This window comes from Heptranchias perlo, chromosome 5 (genome assembly GCF_035084215.1).
Source record: "Heptranchias perlo isolate sHepPer1 chromosome 5, sHepPer1.hap1, whole genome shotgun sequence".
NCBI lineage: Eukaryota > Metazoa > Chordata > Chondrichthyes > Hexanchiformes > Hexanchidae > Heptranchias > Heptranchias perlo.
The window spans coordinates 22,488,265-22,515,826 of record NC_090329.1 but is presented as its reverse complement, the minus strand read 5'-3'; the positions used below and the strand labels follow the sequence as shown (position 1 = coordinate 22,515,826).

Here is a 27,562-nt window from a genome sequence, read left to right as displayed (position 1 = left end):
GCACGACTTCATTGAACAAGCTTGGTGGTTCTTAGCTGGGCCCCTAGATGGTGCTCTTGGAGGGACCTTGAAGGGAGGAAATTCTCAGTCAAGACTAGTCTCCATTGAAAGTCCATGAATCAGCATGCACCATATAGAATTGACTCCGATAAAGTCTAAAACTATGACCTTGGCTTTTATTTTAACTTTTGAGTCAACAGAACTGAGAGGGTACATCTATCAGGGAAGGCTGAACGGACTGGGGCTCTTTTCTCTAGAAAAGAGAAGACTGAGAGGTAGCCTTCTTTAAAATTATGAAGGTGTTCGATAGGGTAGACAGAGAGAAGATATTTCCACTTGTGGAGGGAGTCCAAAACTATGGACCATTAATATAATATAGTCACTAATAAATCCAATAGGAAATTCAGGGGAAACTTCTTTACTCAGAGAGTGGATAGAAATTGGAGTAGTTGAGGCGAATAGCATAGATGCATTTAAGGGGAAGCTAGATAAGTACATGAGGGAGAAAGGAATAAAAGGATATGCTGATAGGGTTAGATGAAGTAAGGTGGGAGGAGGCTCGTGTGGAGCATAAACACTGGCATAGACCAGTTGGGCCGAATGGCCTGCTTCTGTGCTGTAAAATTCTATGTAATAAATTGTCAACCGAAGTTTCCATTCTAAATCCGGGGATAGGGATTTGTAACGCCAATATAAATATCTGGACAGAATCTATAACCTTAAATTAAGGACTGAATTATGTCTGCACGTCCTGGTCGAATTATCCCCTTGCCTTCTAACCCCGCTTCACCTGATGGCTACACTTGGTCTTGACTCCTCATGTGCAATGCCACAAGAAGTCTGCTTGTTTCTAAAGTTTGTCTGTGCTTTTAACAGTCACAGGGCCGCAGCGAGATTCTGCTGAGTCTGCAGAAGATACTAAGTGGATTGGGAGGCGCAGCTGCTTCCTGCCATCGAGATATCTACAAAAATGCACGCTCAGGTTTGACTGACAGATCCATGGCTGTACGATGTGCAGTAGCTAAGGTAAGGAGTTGTTTGTTTGGTTATATTTTTGCACCTTATCATGTCTTCAGGACATCCCAAAGCGCTTCACATCCAATATTGTTACATAAATGTGACAGCCAATTTGCACACAAGGTCTCACTAACTGAAGTGAATGAATTAATCAGTATTTAGTGATGTTGGTTGATGGATAAATATTGGCCAGGACACCGGCGAGAACTCCCCTGCTGTTCTTTGAATAGTGGCCGTGGGAACATTCACATCTCCCTGAAAGGGGAGTTTAATATCTCATCCAAAAGACGGCACCTCCGACAGTGCAGCACTCCCTCAGTAGTGGCACTGGGAGTTTCAGCCTGTGCTCAGGTCTCTGAAGTGGGGACTTGAAACTATGACCACCTGACTCAGAGGCGAGAGAGCCACCTACTGAGCCACGGCTGACATATGATTATCCACCAAGGTGGAGAGAAGGGCTCCTTCGGTTACTGTGGATATTTGATTCTCGCCATACGTGTTCCTGAGAGCTCAGTGTATTCCTGAAGATGCGTCTGTTTATATCCTAGTGCCTCCTGGAACTGCAGAAGGAATCGGTCTTCATGTGGACCACGGAGCTGGAAAACGTAGCTACTCTTTGCTTTAAGGCCCTGGAAGGATCTAATTATGGGGTCCGTGTTGCAGTATCCAAGTTACTCGGGACCGTCATGGCAACGGCTTTAACGCCTAAACAAGCAGTAGGTGCGTGCATCCCATAAAAGTAATGCACTGGTTTGTGCCTGTAAAACATCTCTGAAAGGTTTGCTAAATTATGCATTGCCTGAAAGGGTGGTGGAAGCAGATTCAGTAGTAACTTTCAAAAGGGAATTGGATAAATACTTAAAAAGGAAAAAAAATTGCAGGGCTGTGGGAAAGAGCAGGGGGAGTGGGACTAATTGGATAGCTCTTTCAGAGACCTGGCATGACGGGCCGAATGGCCTCCTTTTGTGCTGTGTGATTCTATAGGAGGAGGAGAATGCTAACATAAATGTCAGGTTGAAGTCTGAGGTTAACAGAGAAATGTGTGCAGTAGTTTTAAAATGTATTAACACATAGCTGTGAATGCAAAAATAATTCATTTGAAAATGTAATATTCGTGGTTAATTGTACTTCCAAAAATACTGAAATGTGTATTGGACCTTTTTGCAGATGTATGTTTCTTCCCGTGGCCTATGCTAATACAATAGGCACTCAGCTGCACTAAGGAGCAGTCACTGTCTTGAGTCTTCTCCGTGATTTTTTTTTCTCTTCCCAACATGCGGACTGTGCCTGGGGTGCAGTTGCACGTGTGCCAGGTTCCCTCTTGTACCTCGCCTGAGTCCCCGTTCCTTCCATGTGAGCTTGTCTGTTGGCTGTTCAGCTATGAGAAGCATCGCAGCCAAGCCCAATCCTGACCTCAACTGATGGGCTTTCCAGCAGGAATCACGGAGTGATGATGGGACTCAGGAACCCTGCCTGATTTCTTCCCCCCCCCCCCCCCCCCTCCCTTGCTGTCGTGGGACACTGACTCCAATTGCAACACTCCTCCCACCATCTTGGCTTAAAGAAGCTAAGTTTACTCAGCACAGACTTTGGATCGAATGGTCAAATTCACTCAGTTACAAACTGCCTTTACCAAATGAGCATTTTTGTGACCTTACTTATTAAGTAAAAGCAAACCCTTTGGAAGAGATGAGATGTTGTGATTATAGTGCTGTGGTGGCCTAGCTGCATTGAGTAAATACCAGTGTGCACAGCCACAAGGTAATTGATTAATATCAGCACTAAAGCTTTTATCATAGGATTACTTGGATTTATAGCATAGAAACAGGCCATTTGGCCCAACTGATCTATGCCGGTGTTTATGCTCCACATGAGCCTCCTCCCTCCCTTCTTCATCTCACCCTATCAGCATAACCTTCTATTCCTTTCTCCCTCATGTACTTATCCAGCTTCCCCTTATATGCATCTATGTTATTCGCCACAACTACTCCTTGTGGTAGCAAGTTCCACATTCTAACCACCCTCTGGGTAAAGAAGTTTCTCCTGAATTCCTAATTGGAATTATTGATAAATATTTACATTTATGGCTCCTAGTTTTGGACTCCCCCACAAGGGGAAACATCTTCTCTACTCTACCCTATCAAACCCCTTCATAATCTTAGACCTCTATCAGGTCACCCCCTCAGCTTTCTCTTTTCTAGAGAAAAGAGCCCCAGCCTATTCAATTTTTCCTGATAGTTCTAACCTCTCAGTTCTGTTATCATCCTTATAAATCTTGGTATCATCCTTTGTAATCTTATCTGATAGTGCAATATTAAGAACCACAGTGAGAGGGTGCCATGTATATTCTGTTAGTGCCTGTTCTTAACCTGTACAGAACTAAGTTGTACACTCTCTGTAGCCTTTAAGTTAAGAAGTATTGTGAAATCCTGTAAGAGACTGGTATCAGAACTGATTAGAAAGGATACTAAATATAGGACTATAGATAGTCTTGATGCTTAGCAGTGAGATTGACAAAGATGATGAAACATTGGATTGTATATGGTGTGCTTAGGAACTTTACCAAACACGTTTCTTTTACTTCGTTTAGAAAGAATTCATATAACTTTTGTTTTAAATGAATGACCGCCTTCTTTAGCGGTCTGAAATACTGAGATTCCCAAGGCCTGAATTTCCTGCGACACAGTTAATCTTTTTCATTATGGGCCATATTTAGGTCAGTGTTTTCTGGATATTATATTGGAAAACCCTGCCTCTCCCAGTATTGTAGTAGTTCACAACCTTGTTGCTATGTACCCGATAGTCAAGGGGACATCTTCACATCGAATTACATAGAATGTACAGCACAGAATCAGTTCCATGCTGGTGTTAATGATCCACACGAGTCTCCTCCCACCCTTCTTCATCTCACCCTATCATCATAACCTTCTATTCCTTTCTCCCTCGTGCTCATCTAGCTTCCCCTTAAATGTATCTCTGCTATTCGCCTCGACCACGCCTTGTGGTAGCGAGTTCCTCATTCTCACCATTCTCTGAGTAAAGAAGTTTCTCCTGAATTCCCTATTGAATGTATTAGTAACTATCTTATATTTATGACCTTTAGTTTTGGTCTCCCCCACAAGTGGAAATATCTCTACGTCTACCCTATCAAACCCCTTCATAATGTTATAGACCTCTATTAGGTCACCCCTCAGCCTTCTCTTTTCTAGAGAAAAGAGTCCCAGCCTGTTCGGTCTTTCCTGATCGATTATACATATTTATTTTTTTAAATTGATGCAGTGATGCGCCAGAACGTGAAGCGTGCGACCCTCGAGGAGGTGTTAGAACTGATGGCAACAGGATTCTTGCGTGGGGGCTCGGGATTTCTGAGAAGTGGTGGCGAGATACTGAAAGGTGGAGGGTCTGTCAGCCGAGAGGTGCGAGTTGGCGTCACGCAGGTGAGCACTTTGAGCTTGTAGCACCGAGCACAGCGCAGCATTTTACCGTCTGGTGTCGGGGGAATTTTAAAATTAAAGGAGACGGAGGATTGTCTTAAGTTAAGACCGCTCCAAGACCCAACTTGCTGAATTTCTGTTTTTATTTCAGATTTCCAGCATCTGCAGTATTTTGCTTTTGATTTAGTGTTTAATTCATGGCCACTTCTCGCCTTGAAGAAGTCCTGCTCTTCTCTTTGAATCTTTTCATTGGGAACTGCCGACCTGACATCGGCCGTCTCAATTTCTCTCCTTTCTGATGAAAGGTCATTGACCTGAAACATTAACCCTGTTTCTCTCTCTCCACAGATGCTGCGCGACCTGCTGAGTGTTCTCCAGCATTTTCTGTTTTTATTTCTGAATTGTGGTGTTCTGAGACAATGATCACACCTCTCGCAGTACAATCTGTACTTATGCGTGATATTGTTGTAAACGTGCGTATTACATGTTTATAGTAGTGTGTGAACGCACAAGCAAGCTGGTGTGCATAGCAAAACATAACTGAAAAATATCTTAGCAGATTAGTGTCTGCTGAAATGTCTTTATACAGAAAGAGCACCACGATAATCCAGAAAAAATGCATATTATGCAGGAGAAATAGTTTACATACAAGTCTTTACTACTTTTTTTTCTGTTTTCTTTTCACTGGAGAGGGAATGTCTCCCTCTGTCAGTATTATCTCCCCTCCCCCTTGCAGCAGTCCATGCACCATCTTTGGCAGGGTTTTTCCGATTGTGGAGATCAGCACCAAATGTCTCCAATGTTAGGTGTCAGCCTTGGCTCAGTTGGTAGCACTCTTGTCTCTAAGTCAGAAGGGTTGAGTCCCACTCCAGAGACTTGAACAAGTAATGCATTCTGACCATCCAGCGCAGTACTGAGGGCGTTCTGACCATCCAGTGCAGTCCTGAGGGAGCGCCGCGCTGTCGGAGGGGCCGCACTGAGGGAGCGCCGCGCTGTCGGAGGGGCCGCACTGAGGGAGCGCCGCGCTGTCGGAGGGGCCGCACTGAGGGAGCGCCGCGCTGTCGGAGGGGCCGCGCTGAGGGAGCGCCGCGCTGTCGGAGGGGCCGCGCTGTCGGAGGGGCCGCGCTGTCGGAGGGGCCGCGCTGTCGGAGGGGCCGCGCTGTCGGAGGGGCCGCGCTGTCGGAGGGGCCGCGCTGTCGGAGGGGCCGCGCTGTCGGAGGGGCCGCGCTGTCGGAGGGGCCGCGCTGTCGGAGGGGCCGCGCTGTCGGAGGGGCCGCGCTGTCGGAGGGGCCGCGCTGTCGGAGGGGCCGCGCTGTCGGAGGGGCCGCGCTGTCGGAGGGGCCGCGCTGTCGGAGGGGCCGCGCTGTCGGAGGGGCCGCGCTGTCGGAGGGGCCGCGCTGTCGGAGGGGCCGCGCTGTCGGAGGGGCCGCGCTGTCGGAGGGGCCGCGCTGTCGGAGGGGCCGCGCTGTCGGAGGGGCCGCGCTGTCGGAGGGGCCGCGCTGTCGGAGGGGCCGCGCTGTCGGAGGGGCCGCGCTGTCGGAGGGGCCGCGCTGTCGGAGGGGCCGCGCTGTCGGAGGGGCCGCGCTGTCGGAGGGGCCGCGCTGTCGGAGGGGCCGCGCTGTCGGAGGGGCCGCGCTGTCGGAGGGGCCGCGCTGTCGGAGGGGCCGCGCTGTCGGAGGGGCCGCGCTGTCGGAGGGGCCGCGCTGTCGGAGGGGCCGCGCTGTCGGAGGGGCCGCGCTGTCGGAGGGGCCGCGCTGTCGGAGGGGCCGCGCTGTCGGAGGGGCCGCGCTGTCGGAGGGGCCGCGCTGTCGGAGGGGCCGCGCTGTCGGAGGGGCCGCGCTGTCGGAGGGGCCGCGCTGTCGGAGGGGCCGCGCTGTCGGAGGGGCCGCGCTGTCGGAGGGGCCGCGCTGTCGGAGGGGCCGCGCTGTCGGAGGGGCCGCGCTGTCGGAGGGGCCGCGCTGTCGGAGGGGCCGCGCTGTCGGAGGGGCCGCGCTGTCGGAGGGGCCGCGCTGTCGGAGGGGCCGCGCTGTCGGAGGGGCCGCGCTGTCGGAGGGGCCGCGCTGTCGGAGGGGCCGCGCTGTCGGAGGGGCCGCGCTGTCGGAGGGGCCGCGCTGTCGGAGGGGCCGCGCTGTCGGAGGGGCCGCGCTGTCGGAGGGGCCGCGCTGTCGGAGGGGCCGCGCTGTCGGAGGGGCCGCGCTGTCGGAGGGGCCGCGCTGTCGGAGGGGCCGCGCTGTCGGAGGGGCCGCGCTGTCGGAGGGGCCGCGCTGTCGGAGGGGCCGCGCTGTCGGAGGGGCCGCGCTGTCGGAGGGGCCGCGCTGTCGGAGGGGCCGCGCTGTCGGAGGGGCCGCGCTGTCGGAGGGGCCGCGCTGTCGGAGGGGCCGCGCTGTCGGAGGGGCCGCGCTGTCGGAGGGGCCGCGCTGTCGGAGGGGCCGCGCTGTCGGAGGGGCCGCGCTGTCGGAGGGGCCGCGCTGTCGGAGGGGCCGCGCTGTCGGAGGGGCCGCGCTGTCGGAGGGGCCGCGCTGTCGGAGGGGCCGCGCTGTCGGAGGGGCCGCGCTGTCGGAGGGGCCGCGCTGTCGGAGGGGCCGCGCTGTCGGAGGGGCCGCGCTGTCGGAGGGGCCGCGCTGTCGGAGGGGCCGCGCTGTCGGAGGGGCCGCGCTGTCGGAGGGGCCGCGCTGTCGGAGGGGCCGCGCTGTCGGAGGGGCCGCGCTGTCGGAGGGGCCGCGCTGTCGGAGGGGCCGCGCTGTCGGAGGGGCCGCGCTGTCGGAGGGGCCGCGCTGTCGGAGGGGCCGCGCTGTCGGAGGGGCCGCGCTGTCGGAGGGGCCGCGCTGTCGGAGGGGCCGCGCTGTCGGAGGGGCCGCGCTGTCGGAGGGGCCGCGCTGTCGGAGGGGCCGCGCTGTCGGAGGGGCCGCGCTGTCGGAGGGGCCGCGCTGTCGGAGGGGCCGCGCTGTCGGAGGGGCCGCGCTGTCGGAGGGGCCGCGCTGTCGGAGGGGCCGCGCTGTCGGAGGGGCCGCGCTGTCGGAGGGGCCGCGCTGTCGGAGGGGCCGCGCTGTCGGAGGGGCCGCGCTGTCGGAGGGGCCGCGCTGTCGGAGGGGCCGCGCTGTCGGAGGGGCCGCGCTGTCGGAGGGGCCGCGCTGTCGGAGGGGCCGCGCTGTCGGAGGGGCCGCGCTGTCGGAGGGGCCGCGCTGTCGGAGGGGCCGCGCTGTCGGAGGGGCCGCGCTGTCGGAGGGGCCGCGCTGTCGGAGGGGCCGCGCTGTCGGAGGGGCCGCGCTGTCGGACCAATTCACGTACTGTAATTGTTGTTATTTGGCAAACGAGAAGAAGCAAGTCACCAACCTGCACCTTTTTGTTTTAATTCTCTGTCAACAACCTGTCACCCATCCCTCACTAGTTGCCTCTCTATTTACCCGGTATAGGCTGCTGCCTGCCATGACTGTGGGGACTGTGTTGGTATATTTTTTTGCTGCAATCCTTTTGTTTGAGGCGACCAGTTTCTGTTTTCTTTCTGTTGCAGGCGTATGTTGTTTTTGTCACCACGCTCGGAGGGCAGTGGCTGGAACGTAACTTCGCCACCTTCCTTACCCATGTACTGGAGCTCGTCTCCCATCCTCGGGCCACTCAAAGCCATGTGGAAGCGGTGTACTCTCGCCGCTGCGTTTCGTTCATCCTTCGGGCTACAGTGGGCAGCTTACTCGGAGAGAAAGCTCAGATTGCAGCCGCAAAGGAGATCTGCCAGGCTATTGCTAAACAGATGAAGACAGTGGGTAAGGGGAAGGCTCGACGGTTACACATTGGTTGTAGCGATGCATCCCTGTCTATCAAATGTAAATTCACCCTAATGTTTCTAATTTGGTAAGCTGTTGGATGTAACAACAACAACTTATGTTTATATAGCACCTTTAAAGTAGTAAAACGTCCCAAGGTGCTTCAGAGGAGCGATTATCAAACAAGATTTGACACCGAGCCACATAAGGAGATATTAGGACAGGTGACTGGTCAAAGGGGCAGATTTTAAGAAGCGCCTTAAAGGAGGAGAGAGAGGTGAAGAGGTTTAGGGAGGGCATTCCAGAGCTTAGGGTCCACGCAGCTGAAGGCAGGGTCGCCAATGGTGGAGCGATTAAAATCAGGGATGCGCAAGAGGCAAGAATTGGAGGAGCGCAGAGATCTTGGAGGGTTGTAGGGCTGGAGGAGGTTACAGAGATAGGGAGGTACGAGGCCATGGAGGGATTTGAACACAAGGATGAAAATTTTAAAATCAAGGCATTGCCAGACCAGGAGCCAGTGTAGGTCGGCGAGCACAGGGTTGATGGGTGAATGGGACTTGGTGCGAGTTAGGATACGGGCAGCATAGTTTTGGATGAGCTCAAGTTTATGGAGGGTGGAAGATGAGATGTTCTCATCTAATTCTCTATCTACTGTGCTTATTATGTGTCTCTCCTACTTGAAGTTGCTTTCCAAGCATCAGGAAGTGGATTTGGATTATGTTGACAACTTCATAGAATCGTACAGCACAGAAGGAGGTCAATCGGCCCATCATGCCTGCGCCAACTCTTTGAAAGAGTTATCCAATTCGTCCCATCCCACCCCCCCCCTGCTCTTTCCCCACAGCCCTGCAGATGTTTCCTTCCAATACTCCCTCTGCTACCTCCCCAGGTCTGCGCTATTTTCCACAGAATGTTAGACTTCAGCTGGCCCACAGGCTTGAGTAGAGGGGTGTGGGTGGGTCCCGGGCTCTGAGTCAGCAGATTAGATGTATCCTGGTTGAGGTTGTTCAGCAATGTGTGTCAAAAACTGCCCTCTGTTTAACGGGGAGTGGGGGAGGGAGAAGGTAATGGAGGGTGGGGTGGTTGTGTTTGATTTCTTTTGTGAGTTTTTATATATAATGAGGTGTGTGGCAAACTGTCATGGTGGCTGTACGTGAAGTTTTTTTCCTATATGATGATTGGGCAGACACTTTTGTGGGGGGATGCGGTTAGGGAGAATGGAGGACTCCAAGCTACAATTGTGGGTGCAGTGACCCAGGGGACCAAGCTTTTCCAGAAGTGGTATCTGTAATGATAAAAAAAATTGCAGTATTGGGCTCCACACTAGGAAGGATATTGAGGCTTTAGAGAGAGTATAGCACAGATTCACCAGGATGTTCCCTGGTATGAGGAAATACAAATATGAAGAAAAACTTGAAAAATTGGGTCTTTTTTCATTAGAATAACTCAGATTAAAGATATGATATAAGTGTTTAAAACGATGAAAGGATGGGATGTGGTAGATAGAAGCAGACTGCTTCTGATAGTTGAGGAGATCAAGCACAAGGGTCCATAGATACAAGATTAAATTTGAGATTTAGAACCAGGAGAAACTTCTTCACACAGAGAGTTGTGAATCTGTGGAATTCACTTCCCGGGTCAATGGTTGAGGCAGACACTATGTCAACATTCAAGATGAGATTGGATAGGTGGATGAAGGATCAGGGGAGCAGGATGGGAAAATGTGATTAGAACTATTTGCTCGTGCGGAGGGTAAATACCAACACGGACTGGTTGGGCCGAATGACCTGTTTCTACGTCATGACTTTTATGTGGCTGTGGGATGGTTCCTGTCTTTTCATTCATTTCCGGCACCTGGATCTGACTCGGGTGATTCACCAAACTGCTTGGGTGAAAGGTTTTTCTCCCCACCAGGGTACGGTGGTGTAGTGGTTATATAACTGGACTAATAATCCAGCGAAAGAGAGTTCAAATCTCAACAGGGCAGTTTGAGAATTTGAATTCAGTTTTTAAAAAATCTGAAACTAAAAATCTGGGATCAGTAAAAATGACCATGAAGCTGTCAAATTATCATTAAAAAAGCCAACTGGTTCACTTATGACTTCTAGGGAATGAAACCTGCCATGCTTATATCTGTCTGGGCCTATATGTGACTCCAATCCCCACACCAACGTGGTCAACTCTTAACTGCCCTCTAAAGTGGCCTAGCAAACCCCTCAGTTGTATCAAACTCCGAGTGCAAATGCTTATGTTTCTCATTTTCCATTACAGTTCTGTTATGGTTCTTAATGAATATTTTGCATCCGTCTTCACAAAGGAGAGGGATGATACAGGGATTGAAGTTAAGGAGGAGTGTGGAATATTGGATGGGATAAACGTAGTGAGAGAGGAAGTATTAAGGGGATTAGCATCTTTGAAAGTGGATAAATCACCAGGGCTGGATAAAATGTATCCCAGGCTGTTAAAAGAAGCCAGGGAGGAAATAGCGGAGGCTTTAACAATCATTTTCCAAACTTCACTGGATATAGGCGTGCTGCCGGAGGATTGGAAGACTACTAACGTTGTACCGTTGTTTAAAAAGGGAGCAAAGGATAGACCGAGTAACTACAGGCCAGTCAGCCTAACCTCAGTGGTGGGCAAATTATTGGAATCAATTCTGAGGGACGGGATAAACTGTCACTTAGAAAGGCACGGACTAATCAGGACAGTCAGCACGGATTTATTAAGGGGAGGTCATGTCTGACTAACTTGATTGAATTTTTCGAGGCGGTGACCAGGAGGATCGATGAGGGTAGCGCAATTGATGTAGTCTACATGAATTTTAGCAAAGCTTTTGACCAGGTCCCACACGGCAGATTGGTCAAAAAAGTAAAAGCCCATGGGGTCCAAGGGAAAGTGGCAAATTGGATCCAAAATTGGCTCAGTGGCAGGAAGCAAAGGTCGATGGGTGTTTTTGCAACTGGAAGGCTGTTTCCAGTGGGGTGCCGCAGGGCTCGGTACTAGGTCCTTTGCTTTTTGTGGTATACGTTAACGATTTGGACTTAAACATAGGGGGCATGATTAAGAAATTTGCGGATGACACAAAGATAGGCCGTGTGGTTGATAGTGAGGAGGAAAGCTGCAGACTGCAGGAAGATATCAATGGACTGGTCAGATGGGCAGAAAAGTGGCAAATGGAGTTCAGTCTGGAGAAGTGTGAGGTAATGCATTTGGGGAGAGCAAACAAGGCAAGGGAATACACAATAAATGGGAGGATACTGAGAGGTGTAGAGGAAGTGAGGGACCTTGGAATGCATATCCACAGATCCCTGAAGGTAGCAGGACAGGTAGATAAGGTGGTTAAGAAGGCATATGGAATGCTTTCCTTTATTAGCCGAGGCATAGAATATAAAAGCAGGGGTGTGATGCTGGAACTGTATAAAATTCCAGTTAGGCCACAGCTTGAGTACTGCGCACAGTTCTGGTCACCACGTTACAGGAAGGATGTAATTGCACTAGAGAGGGTACAGAGGAGATTTACGAGGATGTTGCCAGGACTGGAGAATTTTAGCTATGATGACAGATTGGACAGGCTGGGGTTGTTTTCCTTGGAACAGAGGAGGCTGAGGGGTGATTTCATTGAGTACAAAATTATGAGGGGCCTGGATAGAGTGGATAGGAAGGACCTATTTCCCTTAGCGGAGGGGTCATTAACGAGGGGGCATAGATTTAGAGTGATTGGTAGAAGGATTAGAGTGGAAATGAGGAAAGATTTTTTCACCCAGAGGCTGGTAGGGGTCTGGAACTCACTGCCTGAAAGGGTGGTAGAGGCAGAAACCCTCAACTCATTAAAAAAAAATACCTGGATATGCACCTGATGAGCCGTGACCTGCAGGGCTATGGACCAGGTGCGGGAAAGTGGGATTAGGCTGGGTGGCTCGTTTCTCAGCCGGCGTGGACACAATGGGCCGAATGGCCTCCTTCTGTGCCGTAAATTTTCTATGAAATCGAATCCACGCTACTAAAATGTCCATTGCTCATGATTTGTAATATGCTAACTGCGAGAATCGTCATTTTTTTAAAAATTCTGTGAGATTTTGTTTTGTTTTCAAGCAGATTAATATTTGGAATGTGGTGTCCATGTTAATGATCCCATGCCTGTGTTCTTTCTGTTCTGGTAGAATCTGTGGTGAACGATGCCAACAATGACAATAAATCGGGTGCAGCCGACGTATCAGCCAGTCAGCATGTAATGGTGTGTGCCCTGCAGGAACTCGGCAGCCTGGTGCAGAGCCTGAGTGCCACGGCCTCTCCTCTTCTCCAGGAACCCTCCGTTGGTACGTAGTCGAGCAAATGCCGCAAAATCGCAGACAAGCGCTTTGGTGAAAACAGCCATTTTTATGACACCTTTAACATAGCAAACTGTCCTGAGGCGCCTCACAGAAAGAAAGACTTGCATTTATATAGCGCCTTTCACGATCTCAGGACATTGCAAACTACTTCACAGCTAATTAAGTATTTTTGAAGTGTAGTCACTGTTGTAATGTAGGAAACGCAGCAGCCAATTTGCACGTAGCAAGACACCACAAACAGCAATAATAACCAGATAATCTGTTTTAGTGATGTTGGTTGAGGGATAAATATTGGCCAGGACATCGGGGAGAACTCCCCTGCTCCTCTTCGAAATAGTGCAATGGGATCTTTTACATCCACCTGAGAAGGCAGATGGGGCCTCAGTTTAACGTTTTTTCCGAAAGACAGTGCGGCACCTCCTCAGTATTACACTGGAGTGTCAGTCTGGATTTTGTGCTCCAGACTCTGGAGTGGCACTCGAACCCACGACCTTCTGACTCAGGCGAGAGTGCCACATAGAAAATAGGAGCAGGAGTAGGCCATTCAGCCCTTCGAGCCTGCTCCGCCATTCAATACGATCTTTATCTCAGTACCATATTCCCGCTTTCTCCCCATACCCACTGATGCCTTTTATGTCTAGAAATCTATCCAGCTCCTTCTTAAATATATTCAGTGACTTGGCCTCCACAGCCTTCTGTGGTAGAGAATTCCACAGGTTCACCACCCTCTGAGTGAAGAAATTTCTCCTCATCTCAGTCCTAAATGTTCTACCCCGTATCCTGAGACTGTGACCCCTCGTTCTAGACCCCCCCAGCCAGGGGAAACATCCTCCCTGCATCCAGTCTGTCTAGCCCTGTCAGAATTTTATATGTTTCAATGAGATCCCCTCTCATTCTTCTAAACTTGAGTGAATACAGGCCGAGTCGAGAAGGAGCTAGATAGATTTCTGGACACAAAAGGCATTAAGGGGTATGGGGAGAGAGCGGGAATATGGTATTGAGATAGAGGACCAGCCATGATCATATTGAATGGCAGAGCAGGCTCGAAGGGCCGAATGCCCTACTCCTGCTCCTATTTTCTATGTTTCTTTGGATCTAATACTATCCTTAATTTCTTTTGTTAGCCATGGTTGAACTGCTTTTCCTTTTGTGTTTTTGCGCCAGAAAGGAATGTATAATTGTTGCAATTCATCCATTTGTTCCTTAAATGTTAGCCATTGCCTATCTACCGTCATGCCTTTTAATGAAGCTTCCCAATCTATCATAGCCAACTCACTCCTCATACCTTCATGGTTTCCTTTGTTTAGATTTAGAACCCTAGTTTCGGATTGGACTACTTCACTTTCTATCTTAATGAAGAATTCTATCATGTTATGGTCACTCTTCCCTAAAGGACCACACGCAACAAGATTATTAATTAACCCCTTCTCATTGCACAATACCCAATCTAGGATAGCCTGTTCCCTGGTTGGCTTCTCGACCTACTGGTCTAAAAAACCATCTCGTGCACACTCCAGGAATTCATCCTCCACAGTATTATTGCTAATCTGGCTTGGCCAGTCTATATGTAGATTAAAGTCACCCATGATTACTGTAGTACCCTTGTTACATGCATCTCTAATTTCCTGTTTGATGCTGTCCCCACCAATGTTTTCTGCCCCTTGGTGCTCCTTAACTCCACCCAGACTGATTCTACATTTTGATTTTCTGAGCCAATATCCTTTCTCACTAATGCTCTGATTTCATCCTTTACCAACAATGCCACCCCATCTCCTTTTCCTTTTTGCCTGTCCTTCCTAGATATCGAATACCCTTGGATATTCAGCTCTCAGCCTTGGTCACCCTGCAGCCATGTCTCCGTAATCGCAATTATATCGTATCCGTTTACGTCTATTTGTGCTGTTAATTCGTCTACCTGATTACGAATGCTTCGTGCATTCAAATACAGTGCCTTTAGATTTGTCTTTTTAACATTTTTAGACATGTTAACATTTTTTTGTACTATGGCCCTATTTGTCTTCTTACTATTTTTTTCTTACCCGGACCCTATTTGTTGTCTTTTGTTTGTACGCTCTGTCCCTTCCTGACACAATCCGGTTATCCTCACCCCAATCACTTTCCTGCACTGCTTCTTTGTCTTTTCTCTTTAGCTTTCTAGATTTCTCTCCACTGGGACCTTCTCTCCACCCCTCCCCTTTTATTTAGTTTAAAGCCCTATCTACCTCCCTTGTTATTCGATTCGCTAGAACTCTGGTCCCAGCATGGATCAGGTGTAGTCTGTCCCAACGGAACAGCTCTCTCCCCAGTATTGGTGCCAATGCCCCACGAATCAAAACCCACTTCACCCACACCTATCTTCGAGCCACGCATTCATCTCTCCGAGCTGATTTAACCTGTGCCAATTTGCTCGTGGTTCAGGTAATAATCCAGAGATTATTACCTTTGTGGTTCTGCTTTTTAATTTAGTCCCTAGCTGCTCAAACTCTCTCAGCAGAACGTTTTCCTTCGTCCTACCTATGTCGTTGGTACCTACGTGAACCATGACAACTGGATCCTCCCCCTCCCAATCCAAATTCTTCTGCAGCCCGGAGGAGATGTCCTTAACCCTGGCACCGGGTAGGCAACATAGCCTTCGGGACTCATGCTCCTGGCTGCAGAGAACAGTGTCTATCCCCCTAACTATACTGTTGCCTACTACAACCACCTTCCTCTTCACTCTCCCCCCCCCCCCCCCCCCCCCCCGGCCACTTGAATGACTTCCTGTACCATGGTGCCATGGTCAGTTTACTCATCCTCCCCGCAGTCCCACATTTGTCCACAAGGGTTGCAGGAGCCTCAAATCTATTGGACAAGTGCAGGGACTGAGGCTCCTGCAATACTACCTCCTGGATCCCCGAACCTGCCTCACTCGCAGTCACACTCTCCTGTCCCTGACCACGTGTCAATTCTAAAGTATTTAATCTAAGGGGTGTGGCTGCCTCCTGAAGCAAAAGGTCCAGGTCGCTTCGCCCTCCCTGATGTCTCGCAATGTCCGCAGCTCGGACTCCAGCTCCTCAACCCGGAGCTGAAGTTCCTCGAGCCGCAGACACTTACTGCAGATGTCGTCGCCCTGGACAAAAATGTCCACAAGCTCCCACGTATTGCAGAAGCAACACATCTCCTAATCTCCCATTATTTCATTTATTTAATTAATCAATTTAGTATTAATCAAATTATTTACCTTGTTTAATTTATTAGATTAATTAAATTAAGTTTAGTTTTTAAAATTTAGTTATATGCTATATGTTAACTTAAAACTTAGTCCACAGTCACTACTTATCACTTACCTGTCTCACCTGTGATGTCACACTGCAGTTTTCTCTTGTTGCAGGTCTCCTGCTGCTTTTATCCCTGTTCTCAGTCTGCTGCTGCTCAGGTCCGCCGCTGTTCTGCGGAAAAAGTTTGGAAAAGCAAGGCAAAGCAGCACCTCCTTCCCCCACTGCACCAAACTCCCACATTTACCAAACTCTCTAGTTGCTCACTCTGTGCCCTCTTCACTCAGTGCCGGTAGCACTCACAGGCCCCTGTATTTCTACTGTTTGTGACTCAGATGAGTCAGCCCTGCTCTGCTACTGTTTCAGGAACCAGTTTAATCTAGCTAACCAATTCAGAATTTTTTCTTTCTTCTCGAAGGACTTCTGGAGACAGTCACCTCCGTCCTGCTCCATCCGAGTATGGCGGCCAGGCTGGGAGCAGCATGGTGTCTGCGCTGTATAGCTGTGGCATTGCCTTACCAGTTGACCCCACTGTTGGACAGATGTGCAGAACGCATCAACAGTCTGAAGACATCGCCAGAAGCCGTCACCGGATACAGCTTCGCAATGGCAGCGTTGCTAGGCAGCGTGCACCAGTGCCCTCTTGGAATTCCTCATGCCAAAGGAAAGGTAAAAGAAAGAACTTGCATTTCTATAGCGCCTTTCACGAACTCAGGATGTCTCAATGTGCTTTACAGCCAATGAAGTACTTTTTTTCTGAAGTATTGTCACTGTTGTAGGAAATCCAGCAGCCAATTTGCACACACATTGCAAGGTCCCACAAACAGCAATGTGATAAATGACCAGATAATCTGTTTAGTGATGGTTGGGGGATAAATATTGGCCAGGACACCAGGGAGAACTCCCCTGCTCTTCAAATAGTGCCATGGGATCTTTTACGTCCACCTGAGAGGGCAGACGGGGCCTCAGTTTAATGTCTCATCCAAAAGACGGCACCTCCGACAGTGCAGCACCCCCTCAGTACTGTACTGGGAGTGTCAGCCAGGAATATGGGCTCAAGCCTCTGGATTGGGACTTGAACCCATGACCGTCTGACTCCGAGGCGAGAGTGCTGCCCACTGAGGCATACCGGTATTGCAAGCAAACTGGGTTTGATGTTGGCTTTTGGTCTCTGGGACCAGGGGTCAAATCCAGCCCAGTCTGATGAGATCAAGGTCTTGTCTGTCGGCTGGCTCTGAGGGTCCAAAGTGAAATGAATCTTGAGCAGTTTCAATCCAGTTCCTTGAGGGCATTGGCTTTACAGCACAGACATACCCCAATTTGGAGCAGATTGACGCTGACTCGGACAAGCCCAAGTGTGTCTGGTGTGGGAAGTATCCCACTGGCGTAGTAGGGAATGAATGTCCTTTTGAGGTCGGGGCTGAGGAATGTTGTTGGGACAGAGTGGAGGGAGCTTTACTCTGCATCTGTCTGTGCTAAACCTGACCTGGGAGTGCTTGTTGCTGCCACTGTGTACTGGCATTAACATTAACATCTCTTACCTTGAGCTAAACTTTCCCAGTAATATCGATTTGCAGCACTGGTATTTCTAGAGGGTTTCCAAGTGGCTTAGTGGGTAAATACTGTCTGTATTGAGGTGTACAGGTTTGGAAGATCCCAGATTCGATTCCAATGCTAAGTGAGTTAACTGATCTGAGTCAGGGTAGTGGGGTAGGGGCACTGCAATTTGCTTCAGTGCCTCCTGTCTAGAGAGGAGGGTGATCAGTCAAGGTTCCTGCACTGTTCAAGTTGTCCTAGCTGTGGGGTCCCACTGCATGTTGCAACCGCCCATCAGGTGAAGAATGGCTGTACTGGAGGCTACTAATGAAGTGGAACTGTACCCTAAAATAAATCTCAACCTGCAGGAGGATCCCCTCCTTCCCTCTTTGTCCCCCTCAATTTTTTTAAACGATTGGTGTTTAATAATGGTCTTTAATGTTTGGCCTTGCTCATTCATTTTGAATTGTTTATATTAAATAGAATTAGACGTTGTTTGGCCCTGCCCGTTTTGAATTATTTATCACCAGGAGTGTGCAAACTGCAGCCCGTAGACCACACGCAGCCCCTGATAATCCTCTTGAGCTCCCCAGTAAACTCTCCGAATTGTACGAATGTTGATTTTTGGGTCTGTCCTGTTTGAATTTTGTGGGCCAGGCAATTCGGAAATGCTGCTTTCAGTGTTGCTGCCTGATTGCTGGGTAAATCCTACATCAGAACAGCGAGGACTACAGCTCGAGTTAGATTAGTTAAATGGAGGGAACATTGATTAAACTTTATATGTGGCATCGGTGTGACCCACAAAGGCCTGGTCGCTCCTGCTTTATGGTGGAATTCTCAGTATTCAGATAATTAACCTTGGCGCCATTAAAGACTGTTTTCATATCTACTCTTTTTCAAACCCAATTAACTTGTCTTCCCTGTTTCAGAAAAATATACAGATCATCTCCATTTTTTTCTACTTGGTAAACTTGTGCACGCGCATAAATCTTTTAAGTCAAGTTATCTCAGTTTGTTGCTGACTGCTTTGTTTTCCTGATCATCGAATCTTGCAGCATAGAAGGAGGCCATTCAGCCCATCGTGCCTGTGCCAGCTCTTTGAAAACAGCTATCCAATTTGTCCTACACCCACCTGCTCTTTCTCCACAGCCCTGCAAATTTTTCCCCTTCCAAGTATTTATCCAGTTCCCTTTTGAAAATTATTATCGAATCTGCTTCCACCACCCTTTCAGGCAGTGCATTCCAGATCATTACAACACACTGAGTAAAAACATTTCTCCTCATCTCCCCTCTGGTTCTTTTGCCAATTATCTTAAATCTGTGTCCTCTGGTTACTGACCCTTCTGCTACTGTAAACAGTTTCTCCTTATTTACTCTATCAAAACCGTTCATGTTTTGATAGTTAAATCTCCCCTTAACCTTCTCTGCTCTAAGGAGAACAATCCCAGTTTCTCCAGTCTCTCCACATAACTGAAGTCCCTCATCCCTGGTACCATTCTAGTAAATCTCCTATGATGTAAGCTTATATTTAGTTTTCAGTATTGCGGTTCTGTGATGTGAGTTGATTTGCTCCGATCTTTTTCTCCGTAGATGGTGGTGAGTATTGCGGAGGACCTGTTGCGCACGGCTTCTCAGAACAGCCGCCTGTCGCTGCAACGTACGCAGGCCGGGTGGCTCCTCCTCGGGGCACTGATGAGCCTAGGTTTGTATACAGAGGATGCTGGATGCAGCAGATAGACTTTAATGGTGTTTACGGATTTTCGTTAAATTAAGTTTCGCCTATTGAGCGATCTGAAGAAATGTTCTCCTTTTGTTCTTTCATGAAGGATGTTGGTGTCGGCGTCAAGCATTCCCAGGTCAAGTGTAGAGCAGCCAGATGCAGAGCCGAGCTGCCTCAACTGTGGCCCGATGAGATGTGCCTCTGCCCCCCCACCCCCCCCCCCGCCCCAGCCCACGGCGTGCCCCTGCCCCCCCCCCCCCCCCCCAGCCCACGGCGTGCCCCTGCCCCCCCCCCCCCCCCCAGCCCACGGCGTGCCCCTGCCCCCCCCCCCCCCCAGCCCACGGCGTGCCCCTGCCCCCCCCCCCCCCAGCCCACGGCGTGCCCCTGCCCCCCCCCCCCCCCCCAGCCCACGGCGTGCCCCTGCCCCCCCCCCCCCCAGCCCACGGCGTGCCCCTGCCCCCCCCCCCCCAGCCCACGGCGTGCCCCTGCCCCCCCCCCCCCAGCCCACGGCGGTCCCCTGCCCCCCCCCCCCAGCCCACGGCGTGCCCCTGCCCCCCCCCCCCAGCCCACGGTCGTGCCCCTGCCCCCCCCCCCCAGCCCACGGCGTGCCCCTGCCCCCCCCCCCCAGCCCACGGCGTGCCCCTGCCCCCCCCCCCAGCCCACGGCGTGCCCTGCTCCCCTCCCCCCCAGCCCACGGCGTGCCCCTGCCCCCCCCCCCAGCCCACGGCGTGCCCCTGCCCCCCCCCCCCAGCCCACGGCGTGCCCCTGCCCCCCCCCCCCCCAGCCCACGGCGTGCCCCTTGCCCCCCCCCCCCCAGCCCACGGCGTGCCCCTGCCCCCCCCCCCCAGCCCACGGCGTGCCCCTGCCCCCCCCCCCCAGCCACGGCGTGCCCCTGCCCCCCCCCCCCAGCCCACGGCGTGCCCCTGCCCCCCCCCCCCCAGCCCACTGGCGTGCCCCTGCCCCCCCCCCCCCCCAGCCCACGGCGTGCCCCTGCCCCCCCCCCCCAGCCCACGGCGTGCCCCTGCCCCCCCCCCCCCAGCCCACGGCGTGCCCCTGCCCCCCCCCCCAGCCCACGGCGTGCCCCTGCCCCCCCCCCCAGCCCACGGCGTGCCCCTGCCCCCCCCCCCCAGCCCACGGCGTGCCCCTGCCCCCCCCCCCCAGCCCACGGCGTGCCCCTGCCCCCCCCCCCAGCCCACGGCGTGCCCCTGCCCCCCCCCCCCAGCCCACGGCGTGCCCCTGCCCCCCCCCCCAGCCCACGGCGTGCCCCTGCCCGCCCCCCCCCCCCCAGCCCACGGCGTGCCCCTGCCCCCCCCCCCCCCAGCCCACGGCGTGCCCCTAGCCCCCCCCCCCCCCCAGCCCACGGCATGCCCCTGCCCCAGCCCACGCGTGCCCCTGCCCCCAGCCCACGGCGTGCCCCTGCCCCCAGCCCACGGCGTGCCCCTGCCCCCCCCCCCCAGCCCACGGCGTGCCCCTGCCCCCCCCCCCCAGCCCACGGCGTGCCCCTGCCCCCCCCTGCCAGCCCACGGCGTGCCCCTGCCCCCAGCCCACGGCGTGCCCCTGCCCCCCCCCCCCCCCCAGCCCACGGCGTGCCCCTGCCCCCCCCCCCCCCAGCCCACGGCGTGCCCCTGCCCCCCCCCCCCACCCAGCCCACGGCGTGCCCCTGCCCCCCCCCCCCCAGCCCACGGCGTGCCCCTGCCCCCCCCCCCCAGCCCACGGCGTGCCCCTGCCCCCCCCCCCCAGCCCACGGCGTGCCCCTGCCCCCCCCCCCCAGCCCACGGCGTGCCCCTGCCCCCCCCCCCAGCCCACGGCGTGCCCCTGCCCCTCCCCCCAGCCACGGCGTGCCCCTGCCCCCCCCCCCCAGCCCACGGCGTGCCCCTGCCCCCCCCCCCAGCCCACGGCGTGCCCCTGCCCCCCCCCCCAGCCCACGGCGTGCCCCTGCCCCCCCCCCCAGCCCACGGCGTGCCCCTGCCCCCCCCCCCCAGCCCACGGCGTGCCCCTGCCCCCCCCCCCAGCCCACGGCGTGCCCCCCCGCCCCCCCCCCCCAGCCCACGGCGTGCCCCTGCCCCCCCCCCCCCCAGCCCACGGCGTGCCCCTGCCCCCCCCCCCCCCAGCCCACGGCATGCCCCTGCCCCAGCCCACGGCGTGCCCCTGCCCCCAGCCCACGGCGTGCCCCTGCCCCAGCCCACGGCGTGCCCCTGCCCCCCCCCCCCAGCCCACGGCGTGCCCCTGCCCCCCCCCCCCCAGCCCACGGCGTGCCCTGCCCCCCCCTGCCAGCCCACGGCGTGCCCCTGCCCCCAGCCCACGGCGTGCCCCTGCCCCCCCCCCCCCCCAGCCCACGGCGTGCCCCTGCCCCCCCCCCCCCCAGCCCACGGCGTGCCCCTGCCCCCCCCCCCCCAGCCCACGGCGTGCCCCTGCCCCCCCCCCCCAGCCCACGGCGTGCCCCTGCCCCCCCCCCCCCAGCCCACGGCGTGCCCCTGCCCCCCCCCCCCCAGCCCACGGCGTGCCCCTGCCCCCCCCCCCCAGCCCACGGCGTGCCCCTGCCCCCCCCCCCCAGCCCACGGCGTGCCCCTGCCCCCCCCCCCCCAGCCCACGGCGTGCCCCTGCCCCCCCCCCCCAGCCCACGGCGTGCCCCTGCCCCCCCCCCCCAGCCCACGGCGTGCCCCTGCCCCCCCCCCCAGCCCACGGCGTGCCCTCTGCCCCCCCCCCACCCAGCCCACGGCGTGCCCCTGCCCCCCCCCCCCCCAGCCCACGGCGTGCCCCTGCCCCCCCCCCCCAGCCCACGGCGTGCCCCTGCCCCCCCCCCCCAGCCCACGGCGTGCCCCTGCCCCCCCCCCCCAGCCCACGCGTGCCCCTGCCCCCCCCCCCCAGCCCACGGCGTGCCCCTGCCCCCCCCCCCCAGACCACGGCGTGCCCCTGCCCCCCCCCCCCCAGCCCACGGCGTGCCCCTGCCCCCCCCCCCCCAGCCCACGGCGTGCCCCTGCCCCCCCCCCCAGCCCACGGCGTGCCCCTGCACCCCCCCCCAGCCCACGGCGTGCCCCTGCACCCCCCCCCAGCCCACGGCGTGCCCCTGCACCCCCCCCCAGCCCACGGCGTGCCCCTGCACCCCCCCCCCAGCCCACGGCGTGCCCCTGCACCCCCCCCCAGCCCACGGCGTGCCCCTGCACCCCCCCCCCAGCCCACGGCGTGCCCCTGCACCCCCCCCCAGCCCACGGCGTGCCCCTGCACCCCCCCCCAGCCCACGGCGTGCCCCTGCACCCCCCCCCCAGCCCACGGCGTGCCCCTGCACCCCCCCCCAGCCCACGGCGTGCCCCTGCACCCCCCCCAGCCCACGGCGTGCCCCTGCACCCCCCCCCAGCCCACGGCGTGCCCCTGCACCCCCCCCCAGCCCACGGCGTGCCCCTGCACCCCCCCCCAGCCCACGGCGTGCCCCTGCACCCCCCCCCAGCCCACGGCGTGCCCCTGCACCCCCCCCCAGCCCACGGCGTGCCCCTGCACCCCCCCCCAGCCCACGGCGTGCCCCTGCACCCCCCCCCAGCCCACGGCGTGCCCCTGCACCCCCCCCCCAGCCCACGGCGTGCCCCTGCACCCCCCCCCAGCCCACGGCGTGCCCCTGCACCCCCCCCAGCCCACGGCGTGCCCCTGCACCCCCCCCAGCCCACGGCGTGCCCCTGCACCCCCCCCCAGCCCACGGCGTGCCCCTGCACCCCCCCCCAGCCCACGGCGTGCCCCTGCACCCCCCCCCAGCCCACGGCGTGCCCCTGCACCCCCCCCCAGCCCACGGCGTGCCCCTGCACCCCCCCCCAGCCCACGGCGTGCCCCTGCACCCCCCCCCAGCCCACGGCGTGCCCCTGCACCCCCCCCCAGCCCACGGCGTGCCCCTGCACCCCCCCCCCAGCCCACGGCGTGCCCCTGCACCCCCCCCCAGCCCACGGCGTGCCCCTGCACCCCCCCCCAGCCCACGGCGTGCCCCTGCACCCCCCCCCAGCCCACGGCGTGCCCCTGCACCCCCCCCCCAGCCCACGGCGTGCCCCTGCACCCCCCCCCAGCCCACGGCGTGCCCCTGCACCCCCCCCAGCCCACGGCGTGCCCCTGCACCCCCCCCCAGCCCACGGCGTGCCCCTGCACCCCCCCCCAGCCCACGGCGTGCCCCTGCACCCCCCCCCAGCCCACGGCGTGCCCCTGCACCCCCCCCCAGCCCACGGCGTGCCCCTGCACCCCCCCCCAGCCCACGGCGTGCCCCTGCACCCCCCCCCAGCCCACGGCGTGCCCCTGCACCCCCCCCCAGCCCACGGCGTGCCCCTGCACCCCCCCCAGCCCACGGCGTGCCCCTGCACCCCCCCCAGCCCACGGCGTGCCCCTGCACCCCCCCCCAGCCCACGGCGTGCCCCTGCCCCCCCCCCCCAGCCCACGGCGTGCCCCTGCCCCCCCCCCCAGCCCACGGCGTGCCCCTGCCCCCCCCCCAGCCCACGGCGTGCCCCTGCCCCCCCCCCCAGCCCACGGCGTGCCCCTGCCCCCCCCCCCCCAGCCCACGGCGTGCCCCTGCCCCCCCCCCCCAGCCCACGGCGTGCCCCTGCCCCCCCCCCCCAGCCCACGGCGTGCCCCTGCCCCCCCCCCCCCCCAGCCCACGGCGTGCCCCTGCCCCCCCCCCCCAGCCCACGGCGTGCCCCTGCCCCCCCCCCCCCAGCCCACGGCGTGCCCCTGCCCCCCCCCCCCAGCCCACGGCGTGCCCCTGCCCCCCCCCCCCCCAGCCCACGGCGTGCCCCTGCCCCCCCCCCCCCCCAGCCCACGGCGTGCCCCTGCCCCCCCCCCCCCAGCCCACGGCGTGCCCCTGCCCCCCCCCCCCAGCCCACGGCGTGCCCCTGCCCCCCCCCCCCAGCCCACGGCGTGCCCCTGCCCCCCCCCCCCAGCCCACGGCGTGCCCCTGCCCCCCCCCCCCCAGCCCACGGCGTGCCCCTGCCCCCCCCCCCCAGCCCACGGCGTGCCCCTGCCCCCCCCCCCCCCAGCCCACGGCGTGCCCCTGCCCCCCCCCCCCAGCCCACGGCGTGCCCCTGCCCCCCCCCCCCAGCCCACGGCGTGCCCCTGCCCCCCCCCCCCAGCCCACGGCGTGCCCGCCCCCCCCCCCCAGCCCACGGCGTGCCCCTGCCCCCCCCCCCCAGCCCACGGCGTGCCCCTGCCCCCCCCCCCCAGCCCACGGCGTGCCCCTGCCCCCCCCCCAGCCCACGGCGTGCCCCTGCCCCCCCCCCAGCCCACGGCGTGCCCCTGCCCCAGCCCACGGCGTGCCCCTGCCCCAGCCCACGGCGTGCCCCTGCCCCAGCCCACGGCGTGCCCCTGCCCCAGCCCACGGCGTGCCCCTGCCCCAGCCCACGGCGTGCCCCTGCCCCAGCCCACGGCGTGCCCCTGCCCCAGCCCACGGCGTGCCCCTGCCCCCAGCCCACGGCGTGCCCCTGCCCCAGCCCACGGCGTGCCCCTGCCCCCCCCCCCCCCCCCCCCAGCCCACGGCGTGCCCCTGCCGCCCCCCCCCACCACCCCAGCCCACGGCGTGCCCCTGCCCCCCCCCCCCCACCCCAGCCCACGGCGTGCCCCTTCCCCCCCCCCCCCACCCCAGCCCACGGCGTGCCCCTGCCCCCCCCCCTGCCCCCCCCCCACGGCGTGCCCCCGCCCCCCCCCCCCCCCACGGCGTGCCCCGCCCCCCCCCCAGCCCACGGCGTGCCCCTGGCCCCCTCCCCCCCTCCAAAAGAGCAACCAACCAGTTTGACATCTTTTCCCTTTCCCACACTGACCATCCTTGAGCCTGTTTGGGTGATATTGCCAACTATTGCTGAATTAGGGGCTAATAGAAAGTGGACTGAGACTGGCCAAACTCATCTCACTCAGGACTCTTGTATCCAGCAAACAGGTCGTAGAGATAAATGGCCAATGTCTAACCCACTGCACCACTCATTCCCCTCCCGGCCCCCCAAGAGATTTAATTTCACTGATAAGGCTAGTGGGATTTCCACCAGCGATTTTAAAAAGCATCTAATTGCTTGGGGCGGGGTGGGAATACTTTGGATTTAAAACTTGTCCCAAGTGCAGGTGCATTCAGAACATTGGTTTTGCCGCATAAATACCTTCTCAGCAGGGTTTTAGACTGATGAGGTACTGGCCAAAGCCAAAATCTCCTCTAGCACCAGTCCCCAAGACAAGCCTCTCCCTCACCTCAGTGGGTCAAGTTGGAGTCAACGTCTGAACTTGGCTCACAATTGTAGAGTCATTGCACGCATGTCAGGGACTCCCTTAGACCGCGAATGCTATTTCACAGTTGATAGTATGTGTCACAGGAGAGAGTATTTTAAGCTCTTAAGTGTTGAGTTGATGTCACTGCTTCAAGGTTTGGCTCTTTGGTTGATCCTGATACAGATTGGATTCGCATCCAGGAATTTTGCTTGAATGTCTTTAGTAATCGGGGGGTCGGGGGGGTGGGGGAGGGGAATTTGACTCTGCTGATCATTTTGGGGGTGGTGCTCGGTGGCTCGTCACCTCCTTCAGGAGTTTGAATGGCTTACGGTTCCATGAATCAGGCAGGTTGTAAACTTCAATGGGTTGGTGTGCTGAATGGCAAACTGAAGTGGAAAGGTTAACCTTCTCCCCCAGGGCCTTCTGTAGTTCGATATCATCTCCCCAAGATGCTGCTGCTGTGGCGCAATGTGTTTCCACGTTCCCTAAAAGAGTTGGAGGCGGAGAAGGCTCGAGGAGACTCCTTTACTTGGCAAGTGACCCTGGAAGGACGAGCTGGTGCATTGAGCGGTAAGGGCCAACTGCAGATGGAACGCTTATGTACAAATGTAACAGTCCTCTTGCAGAAATGATCACTTTAATGAAAAGAATTGCGCAATTTCCCAGTTTGTATCCACATCAACTTTTTCACCAGAATTATCGACAGGAGGAATTTTGCACCCTGCCCCAAGTTCCTTTTGTCACCGGTTTCTGCTAAGAAAGAACAAACCTGCATTTATGTAGAGCCTTTCACATCCTTCGGGAGGTCTCAAAGTGCTTTACAGCCAATGAAATAGTTTTGAAGCGTAGTCACTGTTGTAATGTATGCAAATGTGGCCACCAATTTGTCCACAGCAAGATCCCACAAACAGCAAGAATGTAAGAAACAGGAGTAGGCCATACGGCACCTTGAGCCTGCTCCGCCATTCAGTAAGATCATGGCTGATCTTCGACCTCAACTCCTCTTTCCTGCCTGATCCCCACATCCCTTGATTCCCCTAGAGACCAAAAATCTATCGATCTCAGCCCTGACAACACAGCGTCCACAGCCCTCTGGGTAGAGAATTCCAAAGATTCACAACCCTCTGAGTGAAGAAATTCCTCCTCGTCTCAGTCTTAAATGGCTGACCCCCTTATCCTGAGACTATGCCCCTTGGTTCTAGATGGGATAAATAAACAGTTAATCGGTTTTTAGCGGTGTTGGTTGAGAGATAAATAAACTCCCCTGCTGTTCGACTGTTCAGCACTGGAGTGTCAGCATAGCTTATGTGCTGAGGCCCCAGAGTAGAGCTTGAACCTCCAACAAATTTAGAATTACATAGGATCTAGAACATAGCAACAGGCCATTTGGCCCAACAGGTCTATGCCAGTGTTTATAATCCACAGGAGCCTCCTCCCACTTTAATTACCTCTTCCCATTGTGCCCTCATAGCCCTCTGTTCCCTTCTACCTCACTAACGCATCAAGCCTCCCCCTAAATGCATCAATGCTTTCTGCTTCACACACTCCAAGTGGCAGCGAGTTCCACATTCTGAGTAAAAAAAATAATTTAACAAAGAAAAAGCCTGAAGATTTAGAATCATAGAATGCTTTCCTTTTTTAGCCAAGGCATAGAATATAAGAGCAGGGAGGTTATGCTGGAACTGTATAGAACATTAGTAAGGCCACAGCTTGAGTACTGCACACAGTTCTGGTCACCACGTTACAGGAAGGATGCGATTGCACCAGAGAGGGTACAGAGGAGATTGCCAGGACTGGAGAATTTTAGCTATGATGACATATTGGATAGGCTGGGGTTGTTTACCTTGGAACAGAGGAGGCTGAGGAGTGATTTGATTGAGGTGTACAAAATTATGAGGGGCCTGGATAGAGTGGATAGGAAGGACCTTATTTCACTTAGCGGAGGGGTCAATAACCAGGGGGCATAGATTTAAAGTGATTGGTAGAAGGATGAGAGTGGAAATGAGGAAAAATGTTTTCACCCAGAGGGTGGTGGGGGTCTGGAACTCACTGCCTAAGAGGGTGGTAGAGGCAGAAACCCTCAATTCATTTTTAAAAAAATAACTGAAGAGCCGTGACCTGCAGGGCTACGGACCAAATGCGGGAAAGTGGGATTAGGCTGGGAGGCTCGTTTCTTAGCCGGCATGGACACGATGGGCCAAATGGCCTCCTTCTGTGCCATAAATTTTCTATGATTCTAACTCCGTCCCCATCTCCGCTGAAGGCAATGAAGCCTGGTGCAGCATAGCACTGG

The 27,562-nt window shown here is 56.6% G+C and overlaps 1 protein-coding gene across 3 annotated transcripts in view; it reads left to right on the top strand.

Annotated features, from left to right (window-relative positions):
• Nucleotides 1-27,562, top strand: part of heatr5b (HEAT repeat containing 5B) — a 116,337-nt gene that overhangs the window by 27,410 nt on the left and 61,365 nt on the right. For all 3 annotated transcript variants that reach the window (XM_067984109.1, XM_067984110.1, XM_067984111.1), the window contains exons 5-12: nt 877-1,026; nt 1,566-1,737; nt 4,297-4,454; nt 7,963-8,212; nt 12,373-12,528; nt 16,216-16,466; nt 18,924-19,035; nt 25,687-25,839. In XM_067984109.1, coding sequence (XP_067840210.1) covers nt 877-1,026; nt 1,566-1,737; nt 4,297-4,454; nt 7,963-8,212; nt 12,373-12,528; nt 16,216-16,466; nt 18,924-19,035; nt 25,687-25,839 — 1,402 coding nt within the window. The remainder of the gene's footprint in view (nt 1-876; nt 1,027-1,565; nt 1,738-4,296; nt 4,455-7,962; nt 8,213-12,372; nt 12,529-16,215; nt 16,467-18,923; nt 19,036-25,686; nt 25,840-27,562) is intronic.